At 41.8% G+C, this 21,333-nt stretch overlaps 1 protein-coding gene across 1 annotated transcript in view; it reads right to left on the bottom strand.

The window, feature by feature from the left end:
- rftn2 (raftlin family member 2) overlaps nucleotides 1-20,189 on the bottom strand; it is a 28,386-nt gene extending 8,197 nt beyond the window's left edge. Inside the window, exons 1-5 of the mRNA XM_030429379.1 lie at nucleotides 19,578-20,189; nucleotides 4,761-4,941; nucleotides 3,218-3,326; nucleotides 2,213-2,387; nucleotides 1,804-2,022 (exon numbers count right to left, since the gene is read on the bottom strand). Of these exons, the coding sequence (XP_030285239.1) occupies nucleotides 1,804-2,022; nucleotides 2,213-2,387; nucleotides 3,218-3,326; nucleotides 4,761-4,941; nucleotides 19,578-19,716 (823 nt within the window). The 5' untranslated portion in view covers nucleotides 19,717-20,189. The remainder of the gene's footprint in view (nucleotides 1-1,803; nucleotides 2,023-2,212; nucleotides 2,388-3,217; nucleotides 3,327-4,760; nucleotides 4,942-19,577) is intronic.
- Between the last annotated feature and the right edge of the window lie 1,144 nt (nucleotides 20,190-21,333).

Genomic DNA, 21,333 nt, shown 5'->3' with positions numbered 1-21,333 from the left:
GCTGGAGAGTCAATGAGAGCATGTCATTGGGCTGATAATGACCCAGTTATCAGAAATAGATTGCGCTCTGTTTAAGTTCCCATGTGTTCATGAGAGGAGAGGAGTGCAGTGTGGAGGGCTCTACTTTCTGCCTGCGTGTGAATGTCACAGTGCGTATATTTCCATTTATTCCAGGCCTCAGAGGTCTACAAGTGATGTGCATGTCTGCTATGCCGCAGAGGAACAGGAAGTGAGGTTGCTAAGGTCAGGAAGACAGCTCCAAATATAGACGAAGAGGGAGAGAGGAGGGACAGACTGCAGTCAAAACAGGAAGTGTCTGATTTTGTGTGTGCGCGTGAATCACTGTTTTATGAGAAAAGATAATAATGCAAAGGGTAGAGGAAGAAGAAGAACAGCTGACACCAGCTGCCCTTAAACCCACGACCCTTAGGCTGGTTTTGTTCTTCACTCCATTTATTGACAGGCTGATGCTATGGAAGATTTCAAATGCCTAAATAGTATTTCATTTTAATGCATGTTTAAAGATCAATGAAATCTTTTTATCTTTTATAACTGAATGAATTTTCTATTCTTACAATGTTTCATGCCAAATTCATCATGATATGGATAACAGAATGAAACACAATTCAGTTATTAAAGGTCTGTTCACCCCGCTGCCATCTGGCGAGGAATACAAAAGTATCTATTGTCGTACCAACAGACATATGAAGCAGCTTCATTCCTCAGGCTGTAAGACTCTTGTACTCATCCCAAACTAAAAACAGTATTGTTCTTGTGTAGCATAAAGGAACGACAACCTTCGGTTGCAGAATGACAATCTAATGAACCTTGAACCAAACTGTCCTTTATCCAAACATTTTTCTTTTAGCTGGGGTTGCTGTGGTGCTGAGGTTTTCCCACCGACTTATAAGCTCATAACAACAATGCTGTAGAACTCTGTGTGCATTTACTGTTAATGCAGATTTAACATTTTCAACTGCTGCAGCTTAAAATAAAAGCATGGTATTTTGTACTTGTTATAAGAAATGCGTTGCTCAGTGATTCTTCATCAAAAATGAGCCTACTGAACAAAACATTATTTTGTTCACATCTATATCATCGGCCATCTTCAGCATTTGTTGACAGTGGACCAATTTGAATATGTCAGGGAGTAGTTTATTCAGTCTGTGGGAGTAATGGAACAAGAAGGAGCTGTTAGATGAAGAGCTGCAGGTGCCAGGCTGCACACTCACCTTCGCAGTGGGGTAACCTAATTACCATTATCAGGTTCCCTGTTAGCATCGGCTTTACGTTTGAAATACTGCCAAATAGTCACTTTTGCTTTTACAACAAATCCTCCGTCACCCTCGTATTGATCAACTCTCCTCACTCTCACTCTAAGTGAAATGTGTCTCCTGCTACTCTGTGCTGTGACTCTGCAGGCACTGTAGCATCCGAAGTCCAACTAAGCACTGATTTAAAAAAGCAAACTGATGGAGGGGGCGGTGGTCAAGTAATGTCATTGTTGTCTGCCCAACCAGTTAAGACACGCAGAGCAGACCACAACCAAGTCAAGCTGCACAGAGCAGATCCAGACAGATAGGAGGTCAATGCATCTGGTCAAAGTTCAGTGGAATCAAGGGATTTCCCACAGGCACGTCTCTGTCACCTCATGTGTGCGGTGCCGTTTGGTTCCGCCCTCCACATGGCTTCAATAATCACAATGGGAGCGTTTCAGAGGCAGAACATCATGCGTGCCTCATGTTGTTAACTTGCTGATTGACAATGATTTAAGAGTCCAGCCTCAGCTAACATCAAACCAACCTTTAGGTGTGTCCCAGTACACAAAGGAGTCCACCAATGACCAGCCTTTGCGGTAGTAGGCTGCAGTCAGCTCAAGCCAATCAGCCTCCAGGGCGCTGACCACCTGGCCCTTCCTGGAAACACGCATGGAGAGCGCCCCCTGATGGTACTGACAAGCCAGGGAGTCCAGAGGAGCACAGCCAGGGGCCCAGGAGTGGAAGAAGACCAGCAACCGCAAGTCTGGAGGGAGGGAGGGAAGGAGGGAGAGAGGGAGGGGGGAGGGAAAGAGAGGGCGGATTATGAGAAATAAATGCACTTGTCAACAGGATTCAGTTTGACAGAAAGGCACCACATTAACCTACATTCATCACCGGTTACAACAGAGAGATAAAAGAAAGGAGTGCGATGTGAAGAGCAGTGAGTATCTCACCAGGACTGTAGGTGTTCTCCTCCAGCTCCCCGTCTCCCGGGGGTGTACCAGGAGGGGTGCGTGGAGGAGAGCGACAGCCCCTCTTTGGACTGTGCACCCTGCCGTTGGTGATCCCGCTAACCTGCTGGAGCACCGAGCCAATGAATCGAACGCCCCCCCGAGCACTGCTGTTCACCTGCCAGAGAGACAACCAGCCACACGGTCACCATGTAGCTCACAACACTCTCTTAACACCACACTAGTAGTGGTGGTTGGATAGTAATCAAAACCAGAAAGAACTAAATGTGTAACACGTCAGAAGTGTGAAATGGATCGCTTCCAGTGTTCTGGGTCTGTTTTGAACTGAATTTAGAGGCATTTTCAGTGAGAACATGTGCGATGTCTCAGTTTCCCAGAGAGAAAACAGCATCTCATAGCTCTGTAAATGTGCCACTTTACCCCACCACACTCTGACGGGATGCCTAAATCATTCAATAAACATACTACAAGGAGCTTTTAACTGGTTATGAAACAGCTTTAATTTAATTCCGATGCCTACATAAGCAAACATGACCATCAGTGAGAGTTATCCTCCACACATCAGATCAGATAGTCATATTAGCATTAAAATGTACGACCATGATTTACATGCCTGAAGCACTTCCAGATGACTTGATGAAAGAGTGGATTTTTTAGGCCTAAAAGGCTGAAAGTTTCTGGTATTTGTCATTAAAAAAAAAAATTATTCAGCGTTTCAAACATTTTAATCACGCTCCTGGTGCCGTGAAAGTATTTTCACACATTAGCTTTCTGTACCTGAAAAAGTGGAACTAATCTTTGGTATAAATACCTACTTAAGATGTTTAATCGCTGCCAGAAATAAAGCTGTTGCATGTAAATGGTTACAAGCCGAGCCTCCGACAAAGACTGACTGGCACGGCAACGTCTGCACTTCCTGCGAAGGATGAGGAGCTAAGGCGCGGCTCCCTCGTGTGTTTGTGTAGTTGTGGGGTTACTATCACTGACCCTGTCAATGAGGGCTCTGACTGTGTCGCCCGTCAGTGACTCTCCAGGTAATGGCCACTCCTCCACCCTCAACAGTGGCACGCTGTGACACATGGACGCCGTCTGCTTACTGAGAGCAAACACAGACACACAGAGACAAAAACGTCTATCAGACAGCCAGTGAGACAGATGTGCAGTAACAGTGTTTGACACAGGCTTTTTTTTCTTATTCAGGTCACCAAACTTATTGAACCTGTCCAGCTGGAGGGTTCATAGTTCACTTGTAATTGTCACAGAGCTGCAGACACCAACACATAAATCATTTATAGGCTCAGCAGGAGATGGCTACCAGCTCCTGTCTGGGCAATTACACAAAGGGTAAACAACCAGTTAGGTAATTGAAGTGATGACAGGTCGTACTCACAGTAAAGCCCTTTTAACATTCAGTGAGTTTTTGTAAAATAACAGAGCAGTCACATTAGTATTGCCCTCTAGTTCATCTTTGCATGAAAACACCATAATTAACATTACTCATTCTCTTCTACAGCCACAGTCATTTTATGAGATAAAAATCAGCATCATAGTTACAGTATCCCACGTATCAAACCTCAGAGATCAGACACACTTCGTCTCCATTGGCTGCCGTTGGACCCCTGTTGTCGGGTGGATTTCCAGCCAATAGAACTCATGGCAGTCACAGAGATCAAGCCAAACCAAAACACAGACTCCCCCTCCTCCAGGCACGCCATTCTGACCTCCTACTATGGCTCTTCGTTAAATATGCAACTAACGTCATCTATCATTCATCTCTTTACTTGACAGTATGGCTGGGAACATGTGGGCACAGTGGGAGGGCATGTGTGACAGTCACACACAGCTTGTCTACAGCAATCTTTACTGACCTATCAAAAGCACTTGATCAAGCTGATCGGAACATCCTCCTCAAACTGCAGCCTTTAGATGTAGATGATGTGGCGTTCCACTGGTGTCACAGGGGTGAATTTACCAGTCTATTGATATTATTATATCATACATAAATATATTTATTCCTCCTAATCACTACTTCAATGTCCATTTTTATGCCGATGATGCACTTGTGGATGCATTTTTCCCCAAACACATATGGATAACCATAACCTCCCTAGAAGTTCCTAACTTTGGCTTCATATTATCCTATGAAATTTGTATTATGGCCTGATAGCCCATAATAACAATTTCACATTATCAGGCTGATAAGGGGAAATGTCCCGTTATCACTCAATTAAGCATCCTTTATTTTGCTCTATTATTAATTTTGTGAAAAGTTTGATGACTTTGTACATGATCCCATAACTACTTAGATATTCCATATCTACACAAGTCTTGGCAAAACTATTGTCACTTGCTAAGAATCATTTAAATAGAGTGAAATGCAAGAGATCTGTTTGTACTCCATGGAGATAATAATACACATGTCTTTTTTCTTTTATGTCCAGACTTACGATGACGCTTTAAGAGGGCAAGATTTAAATGTTCAAGCTTCATTTTAGGGATAAGTTTAAAACCTGGGTCAGGATTTGTGTACCTGGGTCTGGGACGGGCAAGGATGGCACGGTAGAGCAGGCTGAAGGGCAGTGACCGTGTTCGGCCCACAGACAGGATGATGGGGTGCAGGGCGGACAGGACGTAGCCTTGTGTGTAGTAGGGCTGCAGGGCCTGGGGCAGCTCGGAGAGGGAAGCCACATACTGCACCGTCGGACGGCTTCCTGAATGGATGAGAAGTTGGAAAGAAACAAGTCAGTCACAAATGTATTTTCTGTTTTCAAATTCACTGGTTCCAGCTTCTAAAATGGGAACATTTGCTCCTGGTCTTTGTCATAAGTGTTAATAAAGTGAAAATAAATATGTTGGGGCTGTTGGCTGTACAAAACAATCAATCCTAAGACATGAGGATGGAAACTTTTCACCTTTATTTGACAAAAGTACTGAGATAATAAACAATTGATTGACACTGAAAATGATCCTTAGGTACAGCTTACCCTAGTCACCGTTTTATACTTGTAAAATGGTCTCGCTCCCTAATTATTAAGATTTGTCAATTGTAACACCTGGGTCATGTGATCAGCTATAGTGACATACAACACAAGTGACTGCAGGGACATTTATTTTAAGATTGTGCTACGCTAAGACCACAAATAACCGCACCATGTCTGATGTTTGTTTTTCATACACATTCTGAGTCTGAGCTGAAACATCCTGAGTCCAGCTGTGTGTGATGGCCTCAAACACTGATGTAAGGTCTGTGTGCGCCGAGACAGCCTGGAAAAGAACAACCACCGACCCAGGCATGCTGAGGGAAACACCACAGCCCCACGCTCTTACGTAAAGGTTATATATACAGTACACACACACACACACACACACACACACACACACACACACACACACAGTGTGCTGCACCTCCAGCTGTGATGTCTGATGTGGTGAGCCTGGTTTTCTGTCTGTTTCAAAGGTGTGGCTATAAGAAATATATCTATGTTAAGTTGCACTAAGTATAATCTCCATGCTGCTGGGATATAATTATCATAGTGTTGTATAACTAAGTGTTTTTTCATTAGTGGTTACTCTCATAATTATTGTTTGGATAAACTGTTTAGTCTATAACATGTCTAGCCTGGTTCCATGATCTCATCGCACATTTGTTGAAAGATTCAATGAAGTGAAAAAAAGGAGCATAGTGAGATATTATATATATATTATATATATATTATAATGTTAAGGAAGAAAATTGTTTGGAGGATATGTACTCCACTATACAACATGATGAATTCAGATGGCCATACCTCAGATTTTGTGAGCCCTGTTCACTTAAAATTTGAAAAGGGATGTATTTTATTTGTACTTATTTGTACGTCTTTTATGTTTGTTTAATATATCCATTTTAATATGCCTGGAGAACATTTTCATGTTTACCTTCTTCTAGTGCCTACTGTACGTTCCTGATGCATGACTGATATTTTTGATGTGCTGCTCATGTAGTTTTAGTCTCTGAGATGTCACTCTGTGACTTGATAGTTGCGTTGAGATGTTTCTCACCCTGAGTGGGTTGAATGGTTAAACACATCTGTCTTCAGTGAACCCATCAGCCTCCCAACTAACTCTGGGAATAGTCAGTATGTCACCAATCCTTTAGCACAGCCTATTTCACAAAGACATGAGCAGGCCTGAACAGCACCAATTGGTGGGTAGGCACCTGCAGTTTGTAGAGGGAGAGCATACACAAAGGTACATTTTGTGGCTGGAGTCAGCTTGCATCACTTGAAAATGTCCACAATCATCCTTGTACAGTGATAAAATCTGTGATCTTGACAGGGCTTCACCAAACTACTGTTGGGCTGCAAATAACGATTCCGTCAGTTATGGGTTATTCTGCCAGTGATTTTCAAGATTAACCCATTTATTAATCCAGCAAATGTTTCACATTTATAATTGAAATCACCTACACGATTAATCAATTATGAAAATAATTGGCACCTTGTTTTCTTTCAATCGCCTATCCGCTGCAGCTCAACATGACTGTCACTGTCACTGTGTCTATTCTGATGCAGATCTAAACGCAAATATAACACTTTTTTCAGAACAACGTATATGCACTTGTATGTTCTTACTAGGGCTGGGTATCCAGCTACCTCGCGATACGATACTATCACGATATTTTGCCCATGATAACGATAATATCACGATACAGCGATTCTGCGATAATCGATATATTGCAAGGAATTTCATCCACGATACATCATGATATCTGTGTCACTGAAGAAATTCTGAATTTATTGACTGCACTGAATCCATTTCACAGGAATTACAAAACATTGTAACACATCAGTTTCACATGAATGACAGCCGAGTAAACAAAGAGTATATTGCACAGTGTCTCTTCTTAACACACATACTGACTACAACTATCATTAAATATCCATATGTGTGGGTTTCAGAGCTACTTAAACCATTTTTTGAATTTTAATTTGGTTGTATACCTATGTTTGAATAAAGATAAAGCTGTCCTCCGAAGAGGGGTTGTGGTGGTGGGCCAAAAAAAAAAATGTTTTTTTATTTATTTATCTATTTTTTTACATTTTTAAATATCGATATTTGGCACCAGTGTATCGATAACGTACCTCAAGACGAAATATCGCGATATATCGTAGTATCGATATTTTGGCACACCCCTAGTTCTTACCCATAGAACCTTAATCATCGCACTGTTTCTTTCTTGTGACAAATGTACTTCTTGTAAGTCGCTTTGGACAGAAGTGTCTGCTAAATGCCCTAAATGTTCTTGTACATGTAATAAAAGATCGATTGATGATCAATTTCATCGTTAGTCACAGGCATACAGAGTCCAGTGAGTGCTGACGAGGTGTTTGTTGCTGGTTGAGTGTTGTTTTTCATGAAATCCTGGCTGGAAATCCCTGCGACCATCACCATACTTCCTGTGTCCACAAAGAGTGGCTGTTCACTGAGGGGCTTGGCTGTGTGCCCCATGCACACACACGCACACACACACACACACACACACACACACACACACACACACAAAGTCTACTTACTACACTAGTTTTAAACACACTAAATGTGCATTTTGGATGTAGATTAAGAGACAAAAAGAGAGAGAGAGAGAGAGAGAGAGAGAGAGAGAGAGAGAGCATTCCTCACTACAACCCCCCACATTCTCACGAACAAACAGCCCCAGAGATCGGGGAGACCAGTTCACAGCTGAGATCAGTGCAGCCTCTCAATGGGCTGTCTGGCTCCATTATGAGACTAAAGACCACCAGAACCTCAATGAGACCACTAAAGCAGGGGCCGGGCAAACACAGCTACAGTTTACAGGCATTCCTGTGGGTTTGAACTTCACTCCAAACGCTTGAGGTGAATTTAAATTTAACATGGGCTTACATGTCGCACATGGTGGACGCAGTTAATAATTTTCCTTTTTAGACACGCAACTTTCAGGACAACTTTCTCTCCTTCAGAGGACAGCCGGAGCATGTCAAGTCAAATATGGTTCACTGGTAGTGTCTGCAGAGTCACACCAAACACAAACACAGGCAACCATGCTGCAGTCAATGACTCCCAGGAGGACCATGATGTCACACATACATACACACACCTCTACCCAAGGCTTTTGTTGCAGCCTTTTGCTCTTCTCCTACCCTGCTTTCAGTCGTCACACCCCCTCCCATCCTGCTGCCACTCGCCCCATCAACCCGCACACTGGGGCCTCTGTTCAGTGCTGTGAGGGGGAATAAAAGAGGAGGAGGAGGAGGAGAGGAAGAAGGGAGGACCAGCAAAGAGGGTAAATAAGGGGGAGAAACACACAGAGGAGTAATGGAGAGGTGGGAATTGGCAAGATATGGGGCGGGGGGGGGGGGGGGCTCAAGAGGAGTTTAGCAACAACTGCGAGCACAGAGAGGGGTGACAGAGCTGAGAAAATGGGAGGCGGAGGACGGAGAGAGGGAGGGAGGAAGAGGGTTTGAAGCCAAACAGGGGTTACAAAATAGATTTTATGAGCCCATATGTGAATGAGAGAGCTGGAGAAGGTGTGAAAAGGAGAAAGCTGCCTGGAAACCAGGAGCAGAGACAACAAGAGTAACACGAGTGGGGAAAACAAGCTGCTCTGTGAGGCTGCACTCACACACCGCACTGCTTACAGCTAAAGGCTAACATCAGTATGCTAACGTGTTGATGTGGAGCAGGCACCATACAAGATGTCTTATTGTTAGGACCAGAATTAGCAATCAAGTTGGCCTCTGAGTTGCAGTTCCCCGTTAATTCCCCTTTACACTGGACACAAAACCTACCACCAGCCACTAACATCTGGCTCTTGTCTTCAGTGGTAATGTGTACGATCAGCATTCACTCCAGTGTCAAACAACTCTGCAGAAAACACTGGTGATTATCGGCTCCAGGCTGGCTCTGATTGGCTGTGGTCCAAACACAGCGAGAATGCGAGTGTCTGATTCATGTTATCAATACTTTTAAAAACAGGTGTCATCTGGATGTAGCCTGATGATGTGGTACAGTAAATCATCTGCGCATTCGTTATGACGAACATGACACACCGGGAAAAGAAGAAAGACGACGCATTTAAAAAATCTGCATATACCGGATAGTTTTGGTTTAAAATGTTATCAGCGAAATGGACTGAAGACTGAAGTCGACAAAATAAATGTAATTCAGTGAATTTTAAAGAATATATAGACATTTTGCACAAATAACTAATTTAGGCCATTTAAATAATGGCCGGCTAGCGGTGGGGTTTACCCTGAATGAACAGCTCCAAGATCTAAACTGAACCAAAGTCCACGGCAATCCATCCAATAGTTGTTAAGATAATTCAGTCAGGACCAAAGTAAGGCACAGACTGTAATCCAGGATACAGTTGTAACTGATGACTGAGTATGAGTTGCCAGGTTTGTACTGCCTTGCACTGCCCTTCACATCTCCTCTAAATTCAATAATCAAAATACTGACTTTAATCTGAAATAATCCATCATGGGCCATTCTGAGATTAGACAGAGATTACAGAAAATTGCACTCATCTCTGGAAATAATACTGTCAGGCAGATAGATACCCTTTCACAATCAGGGCAGTCAGTTTGTCTAGAAGGTTGCAGTTCCTACAACATTTACCTCACCCATCTTTTCATTCTTCCGTCTCTCATCCAACCAAGACAATTCAGGTCAAAACGTCTCTCCACCGCCAGCAAATCCCTTCCTATCCCTCCATTTATTAATCTAGTCCTGACCTGCAATCACTGTGCACCCTTCACATCATCCTCATACCCTTGATTCCCTTGATAGTCCAGTTCAAGTCTTTGCATGACACTGTTGCATGTGTAGGGAGGCCAAAGCTATTGTTCTGACAGGATGGCTTCTAGCCTCAGGCTGGCTAGTGGTAAGTCCTATGTTGCAAGAGGAATCAGGGCTTTACAGGAGCGTGCTATTTTTCTTTAGAGATGTTTAACTTGTAGGGCTACATGATATCCAAACGGACACTCACACACTGAGCCAGCTGCTTTTTTTAAGAGGCCTTAAAGTGAGAGTTAGGGTCTTTTGTGGAGTTGTATGAGGTACGTATTCCTAGTCAGTGTATTGCCTGCAGTAGATGACCGTCAGCTCTCACCCTTTGTTGAGAAGCAGCACATAGCACCAACAGGGAAGCAAAAGCTGTGGGATTCATCATCTGGGAAACATGAATGTCTGTCCAGAATAACATGGCAATCCATCAGTGTCGAGATATTTTTCCTGCACCTCTGTCCAAACTAAGACACCTCAATTAAAGAGAAACAGCTGGACTCTTCTGTGACATTCTTTTCTGGTCAGCAATCCACAAAACCTTTAAAGACACGGTCAAGATAATCCTCTGACTGTCAGCAGGTTAAACCTCTGTCCTGTCCCATCTGTTCTACATCTTAACCTATACTACTGCTGAACAATTAATCAAGCACGATTTGGCCGAGTGCGATATCCAAACCACAGGAGCTGCGTGTTTTTGACAAAGGTAAAACTGACTTCTGGTAGAGTGACTTCTTCAACTCACAGCACACACGCCGTTAACGGGACAGAGCTTTAAATGTAAGCAACACTATGAGCAGTTTGCAATGAGAGGATCAACCACTTTAGAGCCCCCTTCAGAATCCGTATCATTTCTCATTCTTTCATGTAGACAGACATCAGCACTCAGCCTGGGAAGGTACTATCCATTAGGTACTTTGATGTGCTGCCTCTGGCTCCTGGCCCCACGTCCAGTCTCCTCTCAGTCAGAATAAAACAAGGCCAAGATGACGTGGAGCTCTGCAGCTACTGGGTAATGCGAGATAGCCCACACGGGGGATGATGGGTTTGAGTATGTGACAGTAAGTCTGCATGTGTCCCAGAAACACAAAGCAAGGTCAGCAAAGGGTGGATTGGTATGATGATGATTCTTATAATAACATTAGAGGTCTTTTCCCCTGGTAACTGTGGACTGCAGAGAGCCACTTTGCAGGGATATGAAATCTGTGCAAAAAGAATTTTTCTGCCAGTGTGTTTCTGTAAATACATTTGGGTACTTTCTGTTGACAACTACGATGAACATGCAAACAGTTTATTTATTATCTTTTCATAATCTTTGAAAATCTCCATCATCATCATCATCATGAGACTATAAAACAGGGTTCGTACACATTTTTCAAGGTCAAATTCAAGCACTTTTAAGGGTCATTTTAAAGATTTTCCAGCACCTTATTGCTGGGGTAAAATACGTATCTACAAGAATATATAAACTCATTATTTTTTCTTCACTTTTTATCACAATTATGTACACTGTATTATGCTGTAAACATCTAAAATTATGTTTCATAATAGCAAAAACTTCAGAAATTAATTATCCAGTCTGATCCCAATTTTGTGAAAGACACAGAGTTATAATGTCAAGCACTTAAACTAAAATCCAAGCACTTTTCAGACCTTGAAAACACAACATTGAAATTCAAGTACTTTCAAGGATTTCAAGCACCCGTACGAACCCTGATAAAAGCAGGAACATCTGTAAAAGCCTCTTTCACTTCATATCATCTAAGCTGTTAATGACGTATGGAGCGTTTCTGCAGTATTCCCAGCTGTTTTCAATGGGAAGTAACTACAGCCTGTAGTTATTTCCTTGTGTTTCTTGGCCGAAACAAACCCCCCTTTGCTTGTTGCTTTTGCTTAGTAGGAAAAATATATATGGTACTACCTCATGAAGCTCATTGAGAGAATGCCAAGAGTGTGCAAAGCAGTAATAAAATAAAAGGGTGGCTATTTTGAAGAATCTAAAATATAAAACATGTTTTGAGTTATTTCACAACTGACTCCACTTCTAATTTCAAAACCTTTAGTGTACACTTTATGTTAAAACCTGGATCCAAAAATATGTAGGTGCTTAATATTTAGCTATTTTAGCTGTGTAATAAATAAATACAACCAAACATGTAATTCAATAACCCCTTTTGACTTGTACTCAACTGAAAACAGTACAAAGATAACATATTCGTGTGACGTTTAACCTACCCAAATTCATAGATTTTTGTAAATTGATGCCTATATATTTACATGTTTCAAACAGGTTGGTACAGGAGCAGCAAAAGACTGTGAAAGTCGTGGAGTGCTCCATAAACACCTGTCTGGAACATTCTGCAGGTAAACAGGTTGACTGGTAACAGGTGATAGTATCATGATTGTATATAAAAAAGGGAGATGCTCAGTTGTTCACAGTGAACACGGGCTGAGGTTCATGACTGTATAGTCTATAACACTACATGGTCATCGGCAGTAAACACAGATTGTTTGCAAATTACTGAATTCTGTTTTTATCTATGTTTTAGACAACGTTGCCAGGTTCTATGTTGTATTGACTGTAGGTTCAGTTACTAAATGGATTCAAATCAAATCCTTAAAATTAGATTGGACCACTGCATAGTCCTGCTAGTGGTCAAAAACTCCACAGATCACAGAACGATGAGGCTAATATTCCTATTGAGTTCCAACAGGAGTGCTGGCTGGGTTTGTAAGACGCACAGAGCTGGAGGTGCCAAAACGTGCCTGAACAAAAAACCATGACAGAAAAGCAGTCCAACAAGACGAGCAGCAAGAAGATATAAATGCCTCTCCAAACTGTACGCATCTGTTGCCCAGGTCCTCATCAGAATGGAATGTACTGACAGATGAGTATTTAATGCTTCAAACATATAAGCCTCAGAGCTGGAGACTACAGTCACACCTCCTCAGCCAGTTACTACTGCTTTCATCAACCTCGTGTGTTGTGTTCGCTCACAGTACACCTTTTTAGCCTTTGCCCTGAGCCTGCGATTTCCACGCTCATACTGTATGGATTTAGCCACCACATGTAAAATACTTCTTCAGTAATATTAAAACATTGCAGTTTATTATTACAGATCTTTTGCAGTTTTTCCCATAAAAAGACTGTTCTTATATTACCCCAAACATAATCTGCCGGATTAAGATTAACACCCATCAAGGTAGATTCAATCCTAACTTGGATAATTTGGGTTATTTGTAGTGGTTATTCATTTATGCCACCCTGGTCATTAAGGCTTTGTTCAGACTATCAGAAAAATCAATTTTTGGTCAATCCAGATTGTAGCCACGTTGATTTTAGGAGGTCTGGACAGCAAAAGAAACACATTAAATGAATTTCTGCATCGGATCCAAACAACATTTGAAGATGGTTTGAAATGCAATTAGAATTGGACTTCTACAGATGAGTATCGGTCTGGACACTCTGGCCACTCATATCAGATCTCAAAGTTTCTTTTGGGTTACTTACAGCAGGAAACACACTGTGACATCAAGTGCATCCGAGCGGCTGAGAAGAATCCTGGCTACTACTAGCACGGAATGACGACAACGCAGAGAACAACAGTCTATGGAGTCCCACTGAAATAAACTGTCTGCTCCATGATTTGACAGTGTGATTGTTTGGAGAGCTAGATTACTAATCATGCTTCTGTGTTGATGCATGGGTTGAAAGAGTGTACAGAGTTACACACTCCTACATCATTATCATTGCAAACCATGCAGATATGTTAGTTATGCCTGGATCCAAAAATCAGATCTGATGACTTGAAAATAATGCAGACACACTGAAAATAAGCTAGCAAGTTAAAATGAAGGTTAGAGCTAACACTGCGCAATCAGCAAGCTGTTGTGGAGCTCAACTAAAAGCTGTGTGACAACTCAACTGGCAAGATTATATAAGAAGCAGGTTAAACAAGTCTGGATGAGTGAGGAGACACGTTCAACACAGGTTTTCTATTCCTCAGTGAGAACTGGAGGTGAGATTTGAAGTTCCTGTCAACAGCAATATGCTACTTAATATTAGCCTCTAAGGCTAGAATGTTGTGGTCCCGCTCAGAAAGTGCTGAAGTAATCATTCAGAATCATTCATAAACCCTTCATATTACCAGACCGTCTGTGCCTAACAGCATGTTTTGAACAGGCACTGCACTAGTACAGTTTAATCTGGCTAGTAATGCTACTGAACTGCTTAATACTGTATGTCAGGTATTTTATTTCATTGATATAGTAAATCTGATTTTTTTTTAAAACGACGACAATCATGTCAAAGTTAAGACTGTATTGTTGGCAATTCTGGTAAAATAATTTGCTTTGATTTTAAAGGTAAATACCATGTTGACTTTAAAAAGAAATGTACTTTCACTTCACTCAGAAATTAATTTAGTGTTGATTTGAAGTTGATGGTGAGTCAATCCAGTCACTGGTTAGACACGACCACATGAACCATTATAGCCTGATGGTGTTGGTTAAATCATTTCACAGTTCATTATCCTTCTTTTTCAGTGCTGTTCAAACACTGGATATTTTTATTTTTCTTGGCTTGGCTCTGACGGGGAGGTGAGGACACCTCACGTTAATTTGGGAGTACATCAAATGTCCTCTCTGTCATCGAGGTGACTTCAAACTGGAAAACAAACCTGTGGAGAGTCATTTGAAGTACGAATGCAGTCTGTTCTATATCAGGTTTAAAGCTGGGAAAATGCACACTGAGTTGCACAGATTGACTTTTTGTGTTGTGTTTTTTTTTATCTGTCTTTTGGCAAGAAGAGAACTGACTGACTAAACCAAGACAAATATTACACCTATTTTGTTTTACCAAATCATAAAATGAGTTTACAGAAGAAACATTTATAATCATGAAAATAAGAAAGACAGACATGCCTGTGGTGATGCCAGCCATCACCAGACTGCGTATGACTACCAGAGGTTGGAACCACTCCAGTTTATCTTTAGCTGTGCCAATTATGGAGCCTTCACACTTTGAGAGTGATGCATACTCACACATCGCTCAGTGATGATCACACAAATCCAGGAAGGCAGAAAGCCTCCATATTAAGGTGGCATTTTTACCATTTACTCACACGGTAAGAATGCGTTTACAGTGTGGTTTTCTTTTCTGCCCTTCTTAATAAGCAGCGTAAGTGATGTAATCACATAAAATAGAGACATACAGCTGTATACTGAGTGAGTCAAGCCATGTTGTCACCATTGAGACGTTTGAAAAAGTCTCAACGTTTTAGAGGTTGTTCTGGCACTGGACACATCTTCTAGAAACAGCTGGACGCTGCAAAAAAAAAGCTCTCTGGCATAAATGTAATATTTTTGTGTTTAACAACAGTCAAACTTCCCCACAGATACAAATCACAAAGGGGACATCTGAGATGCTTTCTGACTGCTGGTGTAAACCACAGGTTGTCTACGGTGGATCTAGACACATCTATGACACACAGACACACAGACACACACACACACACACACACACACACACAGAGTCTGAAGTTCTGTATTTATAAGACCATCTGAGAACCCAGAACCCATGACTCCCTGCTGATGACAGGCACAAAGAATGAAAACTTTCCAGAACACAACTGCACGCAGCAGAGGAGCATTCGCCACTGTAACGGGTCATGAACCTTGTGCTGGTGGGTAACAGAGAAAACTCCTGTCAGTCAACAAGGAAGCTCTCTGGTAAAATGAAATATGCCTAATGAATTTGTCTAACTCACTGTTGTAGACTGATGTGCACTTCAACAGGGTTAGAGGACATATTCAATGACTTAGAGATCTGGAAAGTCCTTAAATAATGGGTATCCACATATACCAAGTCCAATCTCACACTTACCTAAATGTTGATTAAATGTGTATCTGAAACATTCAAATAGCAGTGGTAGCCTATAAATCTGACATACATTTTTTTCTCAAGCTAACTGCTCGAAATACTGAAGGCCCTGGTTGAAAAACATTATGATTATAAGCTGTAAATGATTGATACGATGTGAATGAAAGATTAACGGGAGAATGTGACTCTAGAACCTGACGTGAAGCGATCTGCTAGAGAAGAAATCTATCACTTGTCTTTCAATTCTGTCCCAATCGCAGCTTCAAAGTGGTGACACTGATCTTCAGGCAACTAAAGACACTGGCATTACAAAGCAGAAACAGAACAACTTACTCAAGAAATGATCAGTGACAGCCAACATGACCTGCCACTGTGGACTTCTGTCATTTTTGCCAGCAAAAGCAACAACACTCATCGCCAGCTATAAATGAGAAGCTGCCCCCTGGATGTTTTTCACACTGATCTTGGCTAATGTGTCTGAGTTTTGCCAATTTGTGCATTTTGCAACTGTCTTGCATAGTCCCCATATTGAACAAAGACTATTTGTTTCAGAAAATGACTTTGAAGTACAGTTAGGCAGGCTGCTAGGTCAGAGGCCACTGTGTTTCACATTTGTACAGGACAAACCACTGACATCGAGAGTGTTTCAAGACATGTTTGTAGCAATCAAAAAAGACATTTCTGATGAGACACTGGAACAATTTGCAGCCTTATTTGTGACAACAGAACCAGATAGGCTAAAATATGATATTTTCATAACACTAACCAAGTGGTTTTTGTGTCTAAACCTAACCAGACCATAACACAATGCTGCCATAACATAAAGTTGAATATTGAACATGAAGAAACATCAAGTGTCAATATGTTGAAGAAGGTTCTCAGTCATCCAGGTCATGGTAATTTTAAGTGCCATATCACAGGCAACTGGACATGTTTCAGTTTGTTGAAGAGGTTTCACCTCTCATCCAAGCGCATCCACTTGTGGGTCGTAGACCCAACCGGCCTTCATGTGAGTTGCTTTAGGGTGAGCCCAGGTGTGAATAGCTGTTAAGCTGTCTTGGGAAGGAACTCAGTACTTCATTGTAGGTGGGTGATAAGTAATGTCTTAGGTCAAGTGTCACCATATCGTTGGTTTACAGAAAAGAATATTACACTGGCGAATGGGTCGAATTTGTAATTCTTTGAAGATTTCACATAGTAAAGTGACAGAAAAATAATTAGCATTATTGTAATAATTGATTAATTTGAAAAAAAAAAGGGGAATATTTTCAAATTTCACTTTTGTGTCATATGAGGGAGCCATCATTCACCTCCAGTTCCCTGTGTTGTGTGTCTACAGTGCTACACGCTGCTCCACCCAGGATCCCACCTAATCTCTGCACCTCGTTCATCCATTTTGGCCTTTTTGACACGGATGTCACTGCATTTAAAAAGTGCAAGCTGCTGGTTTTGGTACAAACACACAGTTGGAGTTCTCTCAGGACTTGCGGGGTCGTCTATCCCCAGCGCTCCAGTCATTACTGACCACTGGTTTAGAGTGCTGTCTAGGCTTTCTTCCCCCGCATCTGGTTCATCCTGCTTCCTGAATGACTAAGGTATAAATAATCTGTGCAAGTTTGTGAAAACAACCTTTATGTGCCCAGTCTGTGTAGGTCCGTCCTGAGCTTTAGTCTTCTATGGCAGTTGATGAAATATCTTTGGGTCTGGAACTGTTGGTGTGACAATACAGGACTTCACTTTGTGTTCTAAAGAATTGTGATGTGCTTTTTTCTGTAGATTAGTGATAATGAAAATAATCATTAATTGCAGACCTGCTTGTATGATAGGATCACAGGCAGACGGGACCAGATCCATGCTGAATGTCTGACCGTCATGAAGTCATTAACAGGAGGGCTACAGACTTTACTTGTTGATCCCCTTAATTTGGAAAGCAGCACTTTCCTCCCTGATTCATTATCGTGCCGGCCTGCTGTTTGCATGTTAGGCTCCCATTCAGAACTTAATCAGCATTTCCTTCCAAATAGGTCACAGTCTGAGGACCAGATGAAGGGATTATCCTCGAAAAATGGCAACCGGTGGCCATCCGAGATTACCACACATGTTCAAATTAGACTCCATCTCACAGCAGGTGGATTTTTTCATGCCTACCACATGGGAAGGGGTTGTGTGTCAATGAGTGTGCGCCCATGTGTGTGCCAAGGGGAGAGGGGCTATTGGTGAAGGCAGGAAAAAAAACACATTGTGTGACCTATTTCTAGATAGGCTGAACGAGCAGCCCTGTTGCTAGGAAAAGTCCAGAGTTAGATGCTGTAACGTTGCACATGTGTAGTTAGCAACAACGTGAAAGCATCTAAAAACATGAACACATCATGCACACATTGAAAACAGCGTGATGGATACTGACTGCAATCTCACCACAGGAAAAGACACTAATGTGTGACACTACGTTCAAATAAAACTACCATAAACTGGCTGTCTGATATTTATGACCAAATAAACAGGGAGGAATGTTTCAGTCAAAGCAGGAACATGTAGGGGTACTTTTTGAAAACGTCTAAAACCAATCATATTATTCGGTTTTTAAAAAGGGGCCAACGGAGAGCCTTACATCCCATTTCTAGCATTCTATTACGGATTTTTTTTTTCAGTTGATAGCGATAAACAATAATGACTTGTTTCTCCTGGCCAATGCAGATACAATATTTGATATTTTCACATTTTTGCAATTAAAACAAAAGTTCAGAACCTGTAGCTTTATTCACACAGGAGGGTAAGAAAGGCGAACATGTAGTGAGCAAAGAGGGTTGATATTCCACAGCTCTAATAGCATTCGTTGTGTTAAAATGGAAAGACTTTTTTGCACATTTGCAATCGTGTCATCTGTGAAACTGTAAAAAAAAGAAAAAAAAACTTCTACACCGGCATCAGACCAGATGTTTGGCTCTACACAGGTGCAGCAGTTTGACTTTGTGCGCGACACTACTCCTGGTTTGTGTTGCTTTGTGGATGGCAAACCAATTTAAAAAAGGTACATACCACCCCTTAATGTATCTGTGTGTTAACGCTTTGCTTGAAAGAACATTTCAACAATACTGATATATAGCTAGCCGATTCTACACATTTCCTGTCTGTTACATATTGTGCATCCCTGTAATGTGTTCAGCTTCATTAAGTTTATGTTTTATGCTCTGAATAATTGATTAATACTAGCCATTTTCTTATTGATTTATCATTTAATGTATAACAAAATATTGAACAATACGACCATAATGTCCCACAACCCAAAGTGACGCCTTTAAATGAAAACAATCACGACCCAAAGTCTGTCCTAACAATGACATGAACCAGAGCATGAAGTCTTACACAGGAGAGGCTGGAACCATCCGTAATCCATTTCGATCATACAAGTTTCAGAAGTTTTCAGAGCCCATGGCAACAAGAACACTGCCGACAGATAAAAACTCAAAACTAGCGGATCACCTATCAAACACGACCGAGAAACTGTTGCCGATTACTTTTTAGTTGAATGATTAATCAATTCATCATTTCAGCTCCAGACGAGTTCCAACAGTCCAGCACCAAATCAGATCCCACTCATTCAAATCTAAACAGAGAGGCAGCTGGATAATGTGACATGTTGGTGCTCAACAGGCAGCCTACCTTCCAGACTGAAGTCCAGCAGCACATACTCGTACACAGTGTCCGTCTTGGTCTCCACTTGTGGTCTCTTCAAGGTGGAGTAGATCTTCCCGGGGCTGCAGTCCTCCGGGTCTTCCAGTTTCCGTAAGCCGCAGCCCATGGCCTCCGAGGCGGGGACAGCCGCTCGCTGAGCGCGGTGGGAGCACCGGGGGAGAACAGGGGGAGCACCGGGGGAGAACCGGGGGAGCCGCTCTGCCTGCCGCCGACAGACACAGACAGACCGAGCCTCTGTTGAGCCTTCAACTTTAACGGGACCGCTCCATCCCTCCTCCGTCCTCCCTGCTAATCCCTCTGAGAGCTGACAGATAAGCAGCGGCAGAGCTGGAAGAAGTGAAAGCCAGCCGTCTGTGAAGAGGAGAGCAGTGTGGAGGATTATTTCCTGAGGCGGCTGTTTCTTGAGAAAGTGTCCCGCTGATGTGTCCGCTGGTCAGAGGCGTGGAGAGGAGGAGCTGCCGCCCCTGGAACAAACTTTCCTCACCGTCAAGCTAGCACGGACATCACGACTTCCTCCCGATATTCCAAAATAAGATACTGACATATCAGCAATTTTATTGCAGAATATTCACTCCATAGTGAATTGTGTTCACTTTTTGAGTCTGTGATCGCGTTTTTTGTTTATTGTTTGAAGAATCATTATCTGTTTTTGAGCACTGTACAGATTTGTGACTTGCAGTCTAAAAGCCTGGGTTCTTACAGGGGGTTTCTCTTTGGAACTGAGATGATTTGTAAATTAATCAATTTAGGAATTAATCAACAGCCATTTAGATGACTGATTAAATTTTTGGAAATAGTTTTCATTCTTATTAAAAATGAAATATATCACGTAGACTGCATTTACTTAAGTACGCTATTTGAGTTACTTGTATTTTACTTTTCACCCAACTTTCTATTTCCATTCCTCGATATTTCAGGGTACATTTTACATTTTACTTGCACTAAAAACACATGGAAAGGATATCAAATATGATGTTTTGTTATACATTTAACTACCCAACAGTTCAAGTAGGCCTATAGCTAAAATGATTACTCAGTTAACCTATTAATTGAGTGGCAAACTTTGGTTTTGGTTCTTTTTGCCATTTTTCTTGCCAATTTTGTGGTTCAAGCTTCTCTAATTACAAATTATAATGACATGTTCACTATTTCTGGACAGTTTGTAGATCAAGAAAATGGTTGCACTTTATTTCTGTTAGTCACACAACTGACTGATATGTGTACACTAATTGTTTCCATAAGAGTGATACAAGTGTAGAAAAAGACTAAAGAAGCCTCAGACTGTGAGACTGGACAGCAAATGTTGGGTAATTTCACTTATTTCACATTTTTATTAGCCACTTGAGTGAATTGTCTTCCAATGAGCAATTGGTGAACGTTCTGATCCCATCAGCTGAGTCTGACCTATGGTTCCACGGTTACGGTTCCCACTTCAGTTAGCGCTTTTATTTTGAAGGGGTGTAAGCAGGCTGTGACGTCAGTCAAGGATTTCGATGTTGCTATGAAGTTTTCACGGTGAAAAGTTAGGAGACCGTATTATCTTGCAGTAATTAAATCCCATTTTGTCCCAGAGGAGATCAGTGAGGAATATGAAGCCTCTAAACTTGTACTACAGGCCTGAACAGACAGTCAGTGGAGGCAGTGGTGCATGGCGGGACGGCAGCGGCGGGAGGAACAGCCGCATGGGTCACTAAGAAGCTGCTGCTGCCAGTGGCGGTCCTAG

The sequence above is a fragment of the Sparus aurata genome, chromosome 9 (genome assembly GCF_900880675.1).
Source record: "Sparus aurata chromosome 9, fSpaAur1.1, whole genome shotgun sequence".
Lineage (NCBI taxonomy): Eukaryota > Metazoa > Chordata > Actinopteri > Spariformes > Sparidae > Sparus > Sparus aurata.
Note: the sequence above shows the minus strand (reverse complement) of the source record. Positions and strands in the feature narration are given on the sequence as shown.